Source organism: Lepidochelys olivacea, assembly GCF_965140295.1.
Source record: "Lepidochelys olivacea isolate rLepOli2 genome assembly, chromosome: 6".
Taxonomy (NCBI): domain Eukaryota; kingdom Metazoa; phylum Chordata; order Testudines; family Cheloniidae; genus Lepidochelys; species Lepidochelys olivacea.
Window position 1 is genome coordinate 22,848,184 of NC_140416.1, and position 18,391 is coordinate 22,866,574.

Below are 18,391 nucleotides of genomic sequence, written 5' to 3' on the forward strand. Positions count from 1 at the left end.
ATTCCCTGTGCGTGTCAGGAGAGGAGCCGTCTCCCTTGCTCAGAAAGTTTGTGCTGCTAGTGAATGTCACCAGCCTCTTGCTGATTCCTGGCCTTAGGATGGGGGCAGGAGCTTAGAATGTAGAATGGGAGGGTGTAGGAAGCAGGGCACACTGAGATTCATTCCAGCAGTCACAGGGGAATGAGGCCAGTTGGGACTCACTGCATTTATTTGTCCCACTCTGGACACAGGGCCTCTAAGCAGTGACAGAGGACCCCCCCCCTTCCTTACCTAGTGTCCTCTACAAACTGCCCAAACCCTGGAAATCAGTTTCTGCCTCAAGTGGATAACCCAGTTCCTTAAGGGTTAACTGACTGTGCTGTGGCCAAGAGTAAATGCTTGGCTTAAGCTTCCTACAGTACCACAGGGAGGCCTTCATGGTAAATGCTGGGACACTTTGTTATTCAAGCAAGCATTATCAGTGTGATCCAACAGTTCAGGACACTGGACAGGTTCTGTTCTATTAACATTTGTACAAACACCAAGCCCACACAATGCTGTTGTCCCCATTCACCTTGACCTCCACCGTATCTCTTTGTGTTTATTAACCATGGCATTCCAGTAGGGACTACTCAGCACCTAAAACTGAGCTAGGTGCTTTAGATATGTGGTAAACAGTTGCCAGTTTCTATGGTCCAGTATATATCTATCAACAGGGGAACCTGAATAATGGAGGCCCGGTAAACTAAACCATTGGAGCATGGAGATGATTGTGATGGTAGTAAAGAGAGGGACTCTTCGCCGGTCTTAGTGTTCAGAGTGGGAAGTACGTTTGGATTAATCATATGTCCAGTTTCCTGAGTTTTCACAATAGACTATTCCATGATATTTCCAGCTCATTCTTGTGACATTTTGGTACTTTCAGAATCCAGAACTACTAAAAATTTGAAAAATAGGAGGTGAATGAGGGAACTATTGATTTCTGAACTTTCTTTGACTCTTGCAAGTTTTGGTCTCAACTTTGGGTGAAAGTTCATGTTCACGTTGAATCCCAGTGCTGTAAAGGACTCTGGCTGGAGAAGTTCCAGCGCTCAAGTGTGTTCATGGACTGCCTGGAATTAAGACACATTGCAATGGTACATCCTGTGTATTCTGGGAAAGAAATCTATCCTTACGAGCCAGCTTCCTGTTGCCATCTCTTTGTGTTTGTCCTTAAAGAAAACACAGCACCCCAAAAGTCTCTACTTGTGCGGGAGTTTATTTGTTTAAAATTAGTCCTAGGCTGGGTTGTAATCTTAGACTAGACTCCAGTCTATCTGGCTTTCCAAGGGAAAATGTTTCACAGCACTCTCCAGTTAGGGGATTGAGCACCACACTGGGACTCAGAGCCAGGAACAGAACTCAGGTTTCCTGCCACCAGCCTGATGGGTGATCTTAAGCAAGTCATTTCTGTTCCCCGCCCCTCAGTTTCCCATCTATAAAAGGGTGATAATGATCCTGATCTCCTTTCTAGAACATTTTGAGCTCTCCTGATGAAAAGTGCTATCGAAGAGCTAGATATAATTACTAATAACAGTTGAAGGTGAGAGGAACCAACTGGCAAATATGGCAGTGGTTATCTGAGTGAGATCCTGAGGACCTTGGGAATATTCTGTCAGCAAGTTCTTGTAAAACCAAGGAACTACAGTAATTGAATACCCTGCCTCCCTTTGAAGTCTGGAAGGAGATTTAATGGGCAGATGATAGAATCTACGTGAGACCTCATAATGAAACTGATTGCTATGGCTGAGATTAGCAGTGTTTGACTGCATCCCTCCCTCCCACTTTTGTTTGCCAAGGGAAGGCTGAAGGCACCTTTTGAATGACACCTGATAAGCTGTGGTTACATGAGGAAACTGATGCTACTGTGCATTGAGTCATGGAGCTTTCAAGGCAAAGTGTTTTAACCCACCAGGTATTTATTTCCCCTCTGTGACCTCACTCCCCGTGTGGCCGAGGATAATGGGTGTTCATGGGAAAATGTTCATCACAAAGGAGTAATACAAGCCAGTCCACGGCATTTAAATTGTCCACAAAAGCCAGACTGGAGATAGAGGCGCTAAAGACTAGGAACCACGGAAGTGATCTATTGAGAATATGTTCTAATGCCACAGACACTATTCTCGCTATGTAGCTGGTAGGAGGAAGGTTTTCCTCCCCTAGCACACCTTGAAAGTTCTGTACTGCTGCCATCTCCACGGATGTAACTTTGGGGAGTGTAAGAAGATGCATGAGGAAATGACTATTTGAATGGAGACTCAGGAAGAGAATAACACAAATAAATGCGTACACCATATGCATCATGAGCTTTGCTTCGAGGGATGCTGGATAGCTTTTTGGACGGCAAGAAATAAAGCACTCCTTGTTTTGCAGTAATGTGACCTTCAAAAGATTAACAGGAGCCCCTGAAATGGAAGGGCAAGCTTTCCAGCTGGACCCTGGGAACGTGGCTTTTGCTATAAGGAAAGATGTAGTAAGGATCTTGGTTCTGGAGAAGGGTAAGGAATAGATTCTGTGAATTCCATGTCACTAGGGAGCACTTTAAGTCAAGGCACTGAGCTTTGATATCACAGAGTCTGACTGGAGCTTTTTTGCTCCTGTTTTCAGTATGGCAGCACTGACCAAACTCCCTAAATCCTACCCCTGCTTGCACTGGGCTCTGTGTGAAATCTGGCCTGGGTCCTCTATGGGAGGAAGCTCCTTTGGAAGTACCAAGTGCCTGGTCAGGAATCTGGAGGGGGTGTCTCAGAACATTAACTTTATATAGGAAGAGTTTCATAACTTACTTGCAAAAATTATTAAAAGTGCAGCTTTCCAAGAACATGTAAATAAACATCTTTTTCTCACCAAGGATACCAACTGCAAGAGTGAAACCTAGTGTCCAGTCTGGAAATTACAGCAGCCTTGCCCCAACTGTTTGGATTGTTACAATTGAAACTGCACGCACTGGCTACAAATGCCTCAAGTTCTCTCTTTTGTATAGAGCACCACTTCTACTTCTTGTAATCCCTTTCGTTTTACACATTGGAGTCTAGGCTCTGAAGTTCCAGATCAGAGGCCACAAAAACAGAATAATTTTGTTACAAGTACAGTTTAAAAACTCCTTTTTCCTGTCTTCCTGGTATCATTGTGCATGTGTGTGAGTGAGTGAAACTGGGAAAGAAATCCCAATTGCCAATAATATGGTGCTCCCTTTTGTGATGTATTCTTTCATCTGCACATCCACCTCTTCCCTTTCTGCACATCCACCTCTTCCCTTCCCTTCCATGAAGTTGGCTGCCAAACAACTAGGACAATAGCCTTTCCCAGCAGAGAGTTGGTCTAGGGAATGGTGTAACAGGACTGGCTGTGGGAAATGCTCAGAGAACTCTCCACCCCATGCTTTCCCCACAGGAATGGTGTAGGAACACTTAGATGGCACTTGACTTGGACCAGTGTTATTTAGCTTCTCTTTCTTCTTTCATTAGTCTCCCAAAGCCAGAATAGAAAATTAACTCTCTGGTCCTCCTGGAAACCCAAAGGTCTGTCCCTGGCAGTGGTGGAACAGGAGTTCCCAGGGAAACGTTATGGTCAAAAGGGCTAATACTATCTTTGGATGCATAAACAGAGGAATCTCAAGTAGGAGTAGGTTGGATTTTATGTCTGTGTTTGGCACTGGTGCAACCACTGCTGGAATATTGTGTCCAGTTCTGTTGTCAATAATTGAAGAAGGACGTTGCTAAATTGGAGAGAGTTCAGAGAAGAGCCAAGGGAATGATTTAAAGGATTAGAGAATATGCCTCATAGATTGGGCACCTGGAGCCTATCACTACTTATCTTAACAAGGAGAAGCTTAAAGGGTGATTTGATTAGTCTCTAAATACCTCCATGGGAAACAAATCTTGGATAATGGGCTCTTCAGTCAGACACAGAAAGGTACAACACAATTCAATGGAACTTGAAGTGAGACGAAATTCAGAGTGGAAAGAAGGCATACATTTATCGAGGGTCGGGGTGGATTCTCCACCACTGACCATTTTTAAATCAAGGCTGGATGTCTCTTTAAAAGATGTTTTCTAGGAATAATTTTGGGGAAGTTCTATGGGCTGTGTTGTGCAGGTCAGACTAGACGATCACAGTGGGTCCCTTCTGGCATTGGAATCTATTAATCTTGTAGAGGGAGGTTCTGGCTTGGCAGGAGTGGAGTATTCGGGTTAAGTGCTAATAAGGTGAGGCTGAGAGAGCCATGTGTGTTCATATTTATGCAAAAAACTGCAGTAGCTTTGCAGGGCTGCAACTGCCAAGAGAACCCTCCATAAATCACAGCCTGACGCACTGCCGCTCCTCAGCGGCTGGTACATGCTGTTATCCCCATGCTGACAAATCTAGAATGGCTTGTGTCAAAGCAGGAAGCTCGCACAACGTTCCCTGTAAGCCCAGGAAGGTTATCTTTTTTTTTTTTTTCCCATAGAGCCCCTCCCTTCTCTCTTGTTCTGAGTGATGGACAGGTCTCTGATCTCTCCCCAACCCAGACCAGCCTGAATTGTTCCCAGAGTGGAATTGCTCAAGGGTCTCTCCAGGTGCCATGCATGTAGAATGTTTTTGCCACCAGATCCTTGAGCCATTGAAGCCACGTTGCTGTCCCCATCAGCTGAGCCATATTTTTCCCTGGTGGGACAATTCTGCCCCATTCTTCCTCCAGTGGAACTGTGAGCTGCCCTCCCCAAAGCCCCTTTCTCTGCCCTGTAGTCAAGCCTCTTAATGTCCCTCTCCTAATCTGTCTTCACAGTTCTTCACTTGCCTGGTGATCCTGTTTGCTTGTGAAGTGGCTGCTGGAATCTGGGGGTTCGTCAATAAAGATCTGGTAAGAAAAATATCCCTGAAACTCTTGTTCCTCTGCAATCATGCGGTTGTGCAAGAGTCTGCTACGGTTCTGTCCCAACCGGTGGAATGATGGTCTTGTGCTTGAGGCATAGACTGAGACTCTGGAGTTGTGGGTTCAGTTCCTGGTTCTACCACAGACTCACTATGTGATCTTGGGTAAGTCACTTAACCTTTCTGTGCCTCACTTCCCCATCCATAAAATGGGGATAATACTTCCTTTGTTTAGTGCAGTAAGCATTTTGTGGCAGACTCCTCCTTACACACACACACACACACACACACACACACACACACACAATGTATGTACAGTGCCTAGAAGAATGGGGCCCTGATCTCAGCTTGGTTCTCTAGGTGCTATTGCAATACAAATAACACAAGTGGACCCTTGCATAGAGTCCTGGAGTGTAATGTGGGTGTGCATATATATATGGTGGGAAAAAAAAAAAGCGCAAACCTGGCTGCATAGCACAAAGGGAATCTCTAGACTCTCATAGCACCAAACCCCAGTGAGTATTCTGGCTCAGGGACCAGGTTACATTGTAAGAAGGGATCTCTTGGAAATTACTATTCTTCAAAAGTGCAGTGTACATGCTGTGAATTTTCATCATGCAAGGAGCAGAGTGCTGCTGTCTTAGATTCCAGGCATGCACAAGATGCAGAGACCGTATACAGGCCAGGCACTGGGTCCTGATCACTCACACATGAGATGGGAATGATGGACCTACTCCCTGGCAAGCCTATTTGGACTTTTCAGCCTGAAATCTCGGTATTCGATGTCTAACCCTTGGTGCCTCAGGATGAGTATATGTGTTCTGAGGAGCCAGAAATGAAGGACAGGACCTGAGTAAACTCCCTCCTTTTGCCTCCCCACAGAAGCACCACTTCCCTTTTCTGCCCTCTTCCCCACCCCTCCATGAAAACACACACAGCAGCTGCCTTGTGCTGATACCCACCTCCCAGACACCAATTCACTTCCCTACATAACGTCACCAGTGTCTCCATGTTGATTTCTCCCTGTCTTCTGGATTGAGAGATGCTGGAGGGAAGATGTCTCATCAGGGACCAGAGTAGTGTTCCCTAAAGAGGGGTGGCAGGATAGGGCTGGCTCCACCTTTTGACTCCGTACCTGCCCCTACCTTTCTTCTGGCACAGCACTCCTCAGAAACTGGTGTAACATGCACGCATGCTCTGTCCTCCAAGGATCTACGGTCTCTGTGTGAGAACTTTGGCAATCCCACAGTGAGGCGGGAATTGGGCATTAATATTCTGGTCCCTTCACCATCGGGGGGCTCAAGAAGAGAAGGGGATTTACTGTGCTTGGAGAAACAGTTAGCATTGGGTGGGGTGGCGGTGAGAGTTGGAAAGTCAATTGCTTTATTAAGAAGTTTAAACTACACAAGCAGGTGGTTGTCAGTTCCATTTGAGAGACCTCACTCACTCAGCTGTGGATGGAAACATTCAACCAATGATTCATAGGAGAAAAGCATTACTTCATTAGTAAAAGCTCTGTAGCTAAGGATAAGAACCCTTTCAGGATGGTTGTGGGCTATGTAAAATGTTACTTTTGTCTGGGTATTGTTGGCGAGAGGCCAAGAGGTGACAGAATAAAATCCAGTTAAGAATTTGATTTTGATTTTTATGTGGAAGACACTCCGATACCAAGGGGATGGGCGGCAGTATAAAACCCTAAAAGAGGACAAGGATTTGCCAACCTGATGAGAGCAGTGGTGTTCGCAACTTGTGATTTAATTTAACATTTGAATATGAATGGGGGTAATTCAGGCTCTTGCTTGATCACACTTGTTGTGTCTGTTCTCCCTGCGCTCAGGGGTGCAGTGGCTGGGGATCTTGGCTAATAATTCTGACAGTCTGTTTCTACCCTCCTCCCCATCCACCCTGCTGATGCACCTCCTAACTAACATGGGAGGAGCTAGGGCTGATGGGGCTGTTCTGATCAAAGGAGAGGCTACTCTCTGTAAACTTCTCTGCTGAATGGCCCTGACTAAAGGTCACTTGCATTAATTGGTGCGGGTGGCATTGGAGCACACTGGAGTATTTCCTAAGATTCAGAGTATTTGCATTTCCCTCACCCCTGAGTATTTCCTAGGAAATCCACTTTACATATATTGTCCTAAAAAGTCCTTTGAAGTTCCTAATATCTCCTAGAGATTGCATTAATCCGGTCTTCCTGCTAGAAGTCATTCTTCCGCTCTACTCTGGGCTGATTAGGCCTCAGCTGGCGTATTGTGTCCAGTTGTGGACACCACATTTCAGGAAGGATGTGGACAAATTGGAGACAGTCCAGAGAAGAGCGACAAAAATGATTAGAGGTCTAGAAAACATGACCTATGAGGGAAGATTGAAAAAAAAATTGGCTTTGTTTAGTCTGGAAAAGAGAAGACTGAGAGAGGACATAACAGTTTTCAAGTACATAAAAGGTTGTTACAAGGAAGAGGGAGAGCAATTGTTCTTAACCTCTGAGGATAGGACAAGAGGCAATGGGCTTAAATTTCAGCAAGGGAGGTTTAGGTTGGACATTAGGAAAAACATCCTAACCAGGGTGGTTAAGCACTGGAATAAATTGCCTAAGGAGGTTGTGGAATCCCCATCATTGGAGCTGTTTAAGAGCAAGTTAGACAAACACCTGTCAGGGATGGTCTAGATAATATGTAGTCCCTCCATGGGTGCAGGGGACTGAACTGGATGACCTCTTGAGGTCCTTTCCAGTCCTATGATTCTAAAGAAGTTGCATACGATCCCCCACATTTTTAATATAATGAACGCCAAGCATATCTGAATTAAGTTTAAGTTAGGTCAGCAAGGTTTATCCAGGATATTGCCATAATTGTCACAAATACAGCCCAGCTCTTCTTGCTCATCTGGGAATGACAGTGACTGGGGACTAGCTGGGCTGCCTGGCATCTGTGCCACTTTGTTGCTGCCTTGCAAAGCAGTTGGAAGGATCTGTTTAGGTTTATCTTCTGTGACTGTAAGAGGGATTTTCTTGTTCTCCCACTGCAGGTTGCCAAAGACGTGAAGCAATTCTACGATCAAGCATTGCAACAAGCGTTGCAACAAGACCAGTCAGATTCTGATGCAACTAATGCGAAAACTGTGGTGAAGACCTTCCATGAAACGGTAAGGTGCCTGGGATAGCTATGTGGGGGCTCTCCACAGGGCATAAAAATAATCTACCCAGTCGCAGTACTACCTCCAAATGAAAGGTCCCCAGCTATCCACAGGGGATATGCACCTCAGAGTAATTTGACCGACCGACATGTGTGATGAGCCCTCCTTCAGTTTGTGGGACTTTACAGAAGTAGTCAGGAATAAGCATTGTTGTGCATAAACTGCTCCTCCTGTGAAGGAAGAGGCAGTGAGGTTGAACAGTTGGTGCCTTGGACTTAGTGTAGCGAAGACATTAGCATGATCAGGAGCTGGTATCAAGGCTTTCTCAGCACAGGGTCTTTGCTGTGAAGATCTGAGTTAGCTCAACCCTAGCGATGGTCAGAGCTTGGTGCAAAAAAATCTCTTTTTTTCAGAAGGCTTGTGAAATAACAGGCAATGAGGAGCTGAAGGAATGGTGACAGGGAGATGCCAGGTCTGAGTATTTGAACCAAGGGATGGCAAGAGCAGGGCCCACTGGAAACTAAATTACATCCAGATCTTAATATTTTGCCCTGGATGCTTAGGCATGTTGTATAGCTACCTGAGATAGGTAGGATGATGGAGGTGCCCACATAGTATTCTGTCTAACATGGAGCCCATTAAGTCATGTCCGAGTTTAAATAAAAGCCCTTTTGTTTACCCTGAAGCTATCCCATACCTCCATTAAATAGAATCCAATGGAAGAGGAGCTCAGCTCCAATTAATTTGTCCAACATTTCCTCTGGCTCTAGATAGATCTTCTGGAATCTCCAGGGGCCAGGAGTACACATCTCGTAGGATTATCCTATCCAGCCACTGCACTACATAGAAATCAGAACTTGAATTTGGAGGTTTGGTACTCTCCATACAAGCCAGGCTGGTACCTGTGACCTGGAAATGCAGCCTGCTAACCCTGTTTTCTCTCTACATATAGCTGGATTGCTGCGGTGCAAATACCATAATGGCCATAGGCACCGCGGTCATGCATAATGATCTCTGTCCAAAGGAACAAACCTTGGTGGAAACTGTTGTCCAGGTAGGGATGGCTGCTGTTTCTACCGTACAGTGTTGGGTGAGGGAGCAAGTCCATGGAGCCCTACTACAATCTTGACACACCCAGGAAACTTGCCCTTGCAGGGTAACGGGTTGCTCAGTCCCAATTCTTGAATTGGAGTTGACTTCCCCATCACTCTCCCATCAAGAAGGGGAAGAAAGCAATGCATCAGAATTAAACAATCTGTCTTCTGTCTTAATTTCCCCTCAGGAGCCAGCCCTCTCTGCTTGCTGGCAAAGGTGTGGGGGTGGGGGGAATAAGTGGGGATAGTAAAGGAATAAGGATAAGAAACTCATCTCCTCAGCATTGACAGCCCCACTGGAAATAGATTGGCTATTCAGCACCAAGGAAATCCTCCACAGGAAGTCAGTCCAGGGCATGGTGCTACTCTTGCATGCTATGGTTAGGGGATAGGGGTGACTCCAACTTGGCTGTTCTTCAAAAATGTAGAAAATAAGGTGCTGGAAGCTACCAAAGGGGTGAAATTTTCATTCCTACTGAAATCAATTGGACTTTTGATTTCACTGTGCCCAGGAAATTATGCCATGAAGTTGCATGGGAAGGGGGAGGGATAGTAGAAACATTGAACTCCACTTCTTCCTGTACAAATGTGCCTTGGTGTACAACTAGAGAGAGAGAGACCAAGCTGTCTGACATGCGTTCTCCTCTGCTTAGGGTCGCCTACCCCAGGATTGTCATAAGAAGATTGATGAGCTGTTCTCAGAGAAGTTGTACCTGATCGGTGTTGCAGCCATTGTGGTGGCTGTGATCATGGTAAGTGTGAATATTGGTGCAGCACATGAGGGTGTATGGTTTAAACTCTGACTTTCATCTGGATTTTTAAAGTGAAACCATAAATCTAGTGCTTGTGAAAGCACATGGCTACCACTGACTCACTAACACGGCATGGGCTATGTTTCTCCATGTAGCTCTACTGCTAATACTGATCTGAAACTCCTACTGGCGTCCCCCACAAAACTGACCTCTCCTGCCCTGTTTGCCGAGAAAGCTCTTCCCCAGCCTCTCCAGCTGTCCCAGTGCACCTCAATCCTGACAGATCCCAACTGTGCCGAGTTGAGTGTTGGCTCCATAACACAGACGGAGACTCACTAGAGAGTAGGGTCGGAGACATCAGACTTGGAGTATTGTAACCAGAGTCATATTTAGAGGCAAGTCTCTGAAGCGTAAAGGCAAAATGACTTCACCTGTTGCCCCATCTCATCTCCCTTGAAAACCATTTTAATTCCAGCCTGCCTTTCAAGGCTTCGTGCTGGAAGGAATTTGTTTTCCTTCCCATGATGCACTCACTTCCCACCTCAGTGTAGATAGAGAGCTAGCCAGGAGCACAGTGCCCCTTTCCTTGTCCATTCCAATACTCATTCCCATCAGTGCTCTGTCTTCTGTTGTCCCCTGTCCTGCAACCCAGACACTGAATACCACAGTAACAGTCTCCAAGCTTGCTGCTCTGCTCTGAGTTCTAACTCGTGAGGTCCACAGCAGAACGAGTGGTGGTTATGAATTTTGCCAGGTGCCCCTTTTAGAAACTATGGCAATGTTTTTACTCAAAATACAACTAACCTGTAGTGCTCTCTGCTGCAGGGTATTACTGAGGTATATCATTTTAAATTTCACAAGGGGATTAGACACTTACGAATTTTTAAAAACCACTCTAACTGAGATGAAGTTACAAGAGTGCTCTGTCCTGTTCTTCAGGGTGCACGTGGATCTCCCAGCTGGAGGCAGCAAGCAATTTTATTTCCCTCCTACATTTCTTCAGTTAGTCTATATGAGATTTCTTCTTCCTCCAAAGCATCCATTGGCTACTTTCAGAGGCAATATACCAGGACTAGATGGGCCATTGTCCTGTTCTTGCATTGTAAATTATGAGCTGAATTCTCAACAATGTCCAGGCTCTGCTCTGACACAGTGGAGGTAGAGTGACCTCAGGAAACAGCCAGTTGCAGTGTCCCAATCCTGTTGTACCCAACACCAGATGAAGTTAGAGCAGCTGAGAGCCTAACTGGCTTACAGTCAGTGGAGGATAGGTATAGCATGGCTCTGCCTATGACATGACCCCCACTTCCTCTTGTGCCAGAAGTGGAGGAAGGATGATGGGGTCCTGGATTGGCACAGCAGACCAGTGAATCAAACTCTCTGTGTCCTTGAGCTCTACCCAGGAGAAGATAATGGATGGGGCTATCTTAGGTCATTGGGGCTTACAAATGAGAATTTCACTGGTAGCTTTGTCTCCTTACAGATCTTCGAAATGATCCTGAGCATGATACTGTGCTGTGGCATAAGGAATAGCACCGTGTATTGAGAAGTGGAGAGCTGGGGGGGGGGGAAGGTTGGAGATGACCGTGCAAAAGGGACCCCAAGTGCCACCAAGTGACCAGGAGACATTTCAACAAAAGACGACAAAGAAAACTATGTATATAAATACTTCCAATATTACCATGCAGTACTTATCATTTTTACTTTAAACTACTTTTTTTTTTTAAACAAGTAAAACTTTCCCATGATCTTGTGGCTGAGTTAGTTACACATCAGTTTTGTGTGGTAGGGAAAGCTACTGTACCAGCGATTCTGACCCCCCCCCCTTTTTTTTGGTCCTCCCCATTATTTCAGTGATGATGTTTATGGTGCAGAAACACAGAGGTACAGAGCAGCGGGCTACAGCCTCTTGTGAGGACAATGAACACCTTTGCCTTGGTTTTTTGTTTTGTTTTTTTTTTGTTTTAAGTTTATAACTGGAAACTGAAGCAGGGTTTTTTGTTTTCCTCTCTTTTCCCCATGGCCCTGACTCCATGGCATTCCCTAGCTGCTTATAGGAAAGTTTGACTTGGTGTGCAAAGCCTGGTAGAAATGAGAGGCCGGGGACATAGTCGTTCAAGTGGAGATAGCCTGTTCCAATCAGAACTCTTTATGTTGTTAAATAAACATGAGAGTTGAATAGTGACAATTTTAAATTCTAACTTTTGATTTTTTTTCCCATGGAGTTTGTAACTCATTTAAAAACAAAAAAACCAAATTGACCGATTCATTTAGAGCTGAAGCTGTCTCACGGGTTCATAGCCAAGGAGTGAATTCTTACCCTGATTTTTCCACCCCAAATTCTACAAATGACTGAAAAATAAATTTGCTTTATGTTCCTGGGGGCTTACTGTCCAGTCTGGTTTTGTTAGTTTCTAATTTGAACTAATACTTCCGTATAAATGATACCTTAAAAAGGGGAGGGTAGGTAAGCGCTGAGATTTGGAACACTCAGAATCCTCCACAAAACAAATGCAGGATGCCTTTTGGGTGTATTTTCATGTTATTTCAAACTAATGTTGTCTTTGCATCATAATTCTCTTTGATACAGTTTTGCTTGCTCATTGCATATTGTCATATATGTTGTAATTATGCCAAAAATCCCGTAACCTATTAAAGAAACATTGTTTTTTAAAAGCCCTTAATTTAAAACCTACATTAAAAGTTGGAAACCAACTCGCTCAAGCTGGGAAATTCAGGATTTAAGAAGGCACCAGTTTGAACATACCTTTTTGTGTGGGTTAAAATCCAAGCTAGATGTTACCAACTAAATGTGTGTGGCTTTAACTGTATGCCACTCCATTGGACTAACAGAATCGCTATTGCCCTGTACATAGAGGATACTGTGTGCCTCAAATCCTATGTAATAAACCGTCTGTCTCTCTCAAAGATGTTCTATATGTATAGATAGATATATTTTAAACAAAACTATTTCACTTTTCCCTACCCCTTATGGGCACTTGAGTTGGGGACTACAGCATCTTGCAGCTGTTGGCTGAGCAGAAGCAGGATGTTTTTATTCTCAGCCCAGTAAAGATTTGAGGTTCCTCTTGCATTCTCTCTCTTCCCGCCCCCGTCCACCCTTTTAAGGGATGTTTCTGTTTCCCTGAAGTGTTTCTTTTGTAACTTTCAAAAGGAAGAGTGTTCCAAATCAGGTTTGGGGTGAGGGGGATCCTGTGTTCTTTCTAGGCCATACACGTCCCTTCACCATTGTGCGTTGGATACCACAGCCATTGCTACATGCTGAATGAGGGATTCCCACAAGTGGGCAAATTGATCAATCCAGAGGCTTATTTTTTCTCCTTGTTTCCCTTTCTTGCCTCTTTAAGCACATAAGGGCTTTTAAAAAAAAAAAAAGTAACCTAAGGAAGAGATGTATCAACACAGCCTAGATTGATTGGGGGTTGGGCGGGAAGTAATTTAACCAGAGAAGCAGCCTTAAAGTAACATTGCTCTGAATGTCCATTTTGCATGCATTGGAAACAAGAACAGATTGTGCACCAGGTGCCTCCTCCACTGTACATTTTTTAGGGTCACCTCCTCTGATATGTGGCTAAATGTAAAATGTGATGCATCAGCTGAGCATGTGTGTTTACATATATGTGCATCAGGGCTGTTAGAATACAGAATGGATGTGTAACTCGCCACCTCTTTGTCGACTGTTGATAAATATGTATAAATATGCCATTAAGCATTTCAGTTTTGTTTTTTCCTATACCGTATATTTGATATTGTTCAGTATTCAGTTAATATTGTGTCAGTAGCTGGAGCTCTGTTTGAAGATTTGCTGGGTCTCCAAAGAAGCAAGTGCAGGTCAGGCACGTTCTTAGATGTAGCTTTAAGGTACTAGACTTGCCCTTTGCAGTAGCAAGTGGGAAGAAGCGACTATTGAGAAGTGTGCTGGGCTGAAGCCTGATAAGTGTGGGAGGAAAACACAGAAGCAAAGTCTTTGGTCAAAAAGTGCTCTGGGATTGCTGGAATTTGTCATCTGCCCCCGAACTACATAACAGAAAGTAACTAGTCACTTCGCACTCTAGTGGTGGCCTTGTAGTTGTCAGCTACCTATGCAGCCTCCCGCCCTGGAGAAGAAGCCTGCATGGAAGAGATGCTGATGGAACTCGGAGCTCTAAAGGCTGGGGAAATGGTTTTTGAACGTGGTGGCGGCGGCAGTGATTTGGGACTAGGTTAGAGGGAATAGAGTCCTGAGAACACAGAGTGGTACTGGAGGTCACTGAAGGAAGCTGAAAGATGGGTTTCACTGGGTGGCATTAATGCCCTGTCCATTTCTCTTCAGGGTTATTACAGGAGTGTTCCCATGTCCCATTGCTTGTTTGTCAGCCCGCCAGGCCAGGGGAGGGAAAGAAGGAGCTGCCATGCTTAAGAATGGACTGAGGAGTTGAGGAACAGCTGAGGAAAAACAACCCCCTTTGGTCTTCTCTGTCCTAAACTCCTGAGAAGGGGAGGCCTAAGCAGAATGGAGGCAGGGGTATGTGAAAATTTGAGAGTAGACTCCCCCCAAGTTATCCCTGAGAACTGCTCAGTATCCAAAGGGACATTGCCCTGTATCTGAATAACCAGTCCTAAAGCTAGATGAGGAGGAAGAGAAGCAGAACACAGGCCCCATGTTCCTGCTAAGTGACTATCCTGCCTATGTATGTGTACACACATGCAAGCATACAGACCCAGGGCCTGATCCTGGAGACCCCTTACAGACAGGATTGGTGTCCACTGCATAGGGCTTTGCAGGATCAGGGCTGTGGGCTATAAATACGCACAAACACTGCCTCTGAACAGAAACCAGAGGAAACGACCGGTCATTGAGAAAACAGTCATAAGGCAAAGGAAGAAGAGGAGAGCCCCATCTCACTGCGGGAGGCCAGGAGCAGGGAACTAACCAGGGCTGGGTTTGAAGACCCATGCTAGAAAGTCAAACAGAGCTGCTGCCAGCTGAACTGAATGCTTGGGATTCTTTTATATTATGGAGCATGCCACAAAGCTGTGTGTTTAACTTCTTCCTCCAGATGCCTTGTTTTTTTGTTTTGTTTGTTTTTAAGAAAAAAAATCTAATGTTAATCATAGTGTGTATAGTGTGACCATGCTCTACGATTTACAACCAGTTCACCTTAACACCAGGATGCTTCATGAGCCAGGCTGTGGCAGCATGGGCAGAGCCAGGCCTCTGGAATGATGGAGGAGGAGGAGAAATGGGCAGGCTGGAGAGGGACATCCAGAATCAAGCTAAGTAAAGGCAAATGGCTCTTGCCAACAGCAGTTGCTGCCACAGGTGCCCTCCTTTGGGAGGGGCAGCAGTGGGGGAGCTAGTATGTATTCCAAAATGACGAGAGGGTTAAAATTCAGAAAGGCCTGTGGTGGCTAAAAAGCAACTGAGAATATCCCAAAGAGCTCATTGTTCCCCGACCTAACGGAATGGCTTTCTGATGTGTCAGATGGTCCAGCCAAGGGGTAACTGACTGCTGCCATCTGCCCCATCTGATGAAGCTCCTGCAGTGAGCAAGAGGGGCAAGTACAGTGCTGTGATCCCACAACTGCCCTTCCCTACCCATCCCCTGTACCTTTCATGATCGGCAGTACAGGCATCCCAGGTTGGCTCCAGGCTCCCACCATTGCTTCTGCTGAAACAGGAACGGGAGGGAGAGGTGTCCTGTGTGACTGTCCCCAAAACACAAGCAGCCTCCATTCCTTGCTCCCTTTGGCTGTGCCTGTGCTAAGACATCATGTCCATCCATTGTCTTTTCACTTGTTTACCTGAATGTTAATGGAGTCCAACAATTACTTTACTTTACAAAATGGATATTTAAAAACAATAAACTTACCAAAAAAAGTGTTGTCAGCTTTTGTCTCTTTCCAAGGATGAGATCCCAGCCGCCTCTTCAAAGAGAAACAGGGGGCTCTGAATTCAAGCTTGGGTGAACCCTGTCTCCTTAACTTCCCTGAGTATTAATAAGTCTATATTTTGAGTCCTATTTTTGACAAGTTTCCCCTCCCACTTCCACACTTTCCAGGGCCCCTAGCTATCCTTTTAGACATGTGCATGTTGGTGGTGTTGGCCACTTTTTGGGGGGGTGGGGTTGTTTGTTTGTTTTTTAAATCCTTATTGGAAGCATTACAAATAAATGAATACATATCAATGCCATGCCTTTTCCCTGGGTTAATCAGAAGCACTGCAGTACATATCCCAGTGTGGTGATATTTAAAACACTCCAGGTACAAATTCACACAAATTTCTTTGGTTTTTTTCCCAGTTCAGTTCACACAGATATAGCTCCTCTGGTGTAGATAATCTGTGACACAACTTTAAGAGTCCCCCATCAGCTTCTGGCTCAGATGGTGCTTAATAATTCCTTGCACAGCAGATCACTCAGTCATGCACATAATTGTTTTATGTCAGTCCACAATTGGACTGGAATGGGCTCAGTACTAAATTCTGTCTTCCAAAGTTAGATAGTAAATGTCTATAGAATTAGCACCTCTCTCTCTGTGCATCGTTGAGCATCTGGTTTCAGATCTGGGCAAAAGCAGACTGGGCCAAATGCATTTGTTCCTTCAGGGCTGTTGGTGTCCAGATTCTCCAAAGCCTCTGAAGAAACATCACTCAGCTGCTGAGAAATGTAAAATAGGAAGTACGCATAAGGCATACCTTAATAGCTTTATTTTGTGCATCAAGAGGCACCTTCAGCTCATTGCACTGAAAGGAAAAAGGTTGCCTTGGGATGGTGTCAATTCATTGACCTTAAACACACATGCCAGCTGAGCTACCATGGCTAGTTCTTAGTACCATTCCCCTCCACCAGTTCTACTCCAGCTTCTTAAACAGTTAGCCGCACAACTTATCTCTGTCCTCCTTCTCTCCACACCCTCCCCACCCCCCGGATATTTTGAATCATTTGAAGTGTCCTGTTAGGGTTCTAGAGTCTCAAACAAAAGTTGGGTGAGTGGTCTGGCCTCATGCTCCTCTTTTGCACTTTGGTTCTGATCACATTCATCAGTAGCTATCCCCATTGTCCCACGCTCTCCTGCCATGGTTCCGGTGTTGTGCCAATGGCATATTTGTTTCTTCGATTCCTATGGCTTTGTATAATGTCTCTTCATGAGCCACTTGATTATAAGAGGGTGGCGGCGAGGCCTGATTCGAGAAACTTTGAGGCGCTTCCATAGTTAATCAAAACATGACATTCAAAAACAGGCCTTTTTGAATGTCATATTCTCCTTTATACAATGGTGGTGCAACACTTTCTTCACCAACTATTCAGGGGCAATGCTGCAAAAGCTCATTTTTCTCTCTCCCAAGCTAAGAAGGACCTTCTGGTTTGGGTTGCAGCTAGATAGAAGCAGATTTTGAAAGGGAAGGAGGTAGGGTGAAGACAGTTGAGCACATTTTTATATTTATACATGTAATGAGGTTTAGCAAAAACAGAGGTATATGGCCTGTTTGCATGTGGTGGGTATATGGATGATGGGGCATCTACACGAGCACCAAGTACCTCGGAATTACACAGCTCTCCTCTTAAATCAGACCCTTGTCCACTCAACTGTGCCTTTTAAATTTCCCTTCTGCATTAGGCCTTCCGTCACCATAACATCTGTTTTCAATAATTTCTCACTATCATCTTGTTTTATTTAGGGTTGTAAAGGATCTAGGGTTACAGCTGCTGTAGGTGTAAAATGAAAGTCTTATATACGAACAGGAAAAATCATTTTTTAGGGCCTCTTCATTGTGCTGGCACAGGCTGCATGGCCCTTTTAAAAGGGAATGCGCCCAGTTCACCTGAGCTGAGTTAGTTACCTCCCAATGGGCCCTAATTGGGGGTGCCTGACCTCTATGGATATACCTAAACTGGATCTGGGAGCGTGCTTCCAGCCTGGTTAGCCAGGCTTGCTCTAGCAGGGTTCAAGATAGCGTGTTTAAAAATAGCTGTGTGGATGTTCTGGCTCAAGGAGAAGTTTTAGGTCTCTCACACCCACCTGACCTCCTAGGCTTGCAAGCCCGAGCTCCAGCTGGAGCTGGAACATCCACATTGAGGGTGTTTTGTTTTGTTTTTTTTAAGCGCACTAGCTTGAGCCCCACTAGCTCAAGTCTACCTGAGCTGGGAGACTCCCAATTGCGGTGTAGACCTACCCCATAAAGGCAGCAGTTGGAAAAAGGGAAGCAGGAAGAAGCTGGTGAGCATTGTCTGTAGACCGCCGTGTGACACCGAAGAGAGCAGTAGTTGAGAGCGGCTGGTGAAGAGGGAGAATTGGTGCACTGTTAGGTGACGGCTGTGGGTAGGAACTGTTGGAGAGAATTGACCAGAGCTGGGGAACCCAGCGGAACAGAGGGCTGTGCAGAGGCCCCTAGGTAAGGGACAGAAGTAGATCAGCCAATGCCGGCTAAGCCTAGAAACAAGAGGGTGGATTCTGGAGGGACACTCCCATGAACGGGTAGGCTGTGCAGCCAAAGGTGCCTGGGGCATGGAAAGCTGCAGGGAGCCCTCTCAC

General features: G+C 45.3%; 1 protein-coding gene across 1 annotated transcript in view; it reads left to right on the plus strand.

The window, feature by feature from the left end:
- Positions 1-15,740, plus strand: part of CD81 (CD81 molecule) — a 77,425-nt gene extending 61,685 nt beyond the window's left edge. Inside the window, exons 4-8 of the mRNA XM_084631141.1 lie at positions 4,787-4,861; positions 7,903-8,019; positions 8,963-9,064; positions 9,758-9,856; positions 11,340-15,740. Of these exons, the coding sequence (XP_084487267.1) occupies positions 4,787-4,861; positions 7,903-8,019; positions 8,963-9,064; positions 9,758-9,856; positions 11,340-11,402 (456 nt within the window). The 3' untranslated portion in view covers positions 11,403-15,740. The remainder of the gene's footprint in view (positions 1-4,786; positions 4,862-7,902; positions 8,020-8,962; positions 9,065-9,757; positions 9,857-11,339) is intronic.
- The last annotated feature ends 2,651 nt before the right edge of the window (positions 15,741-18,391 follow it).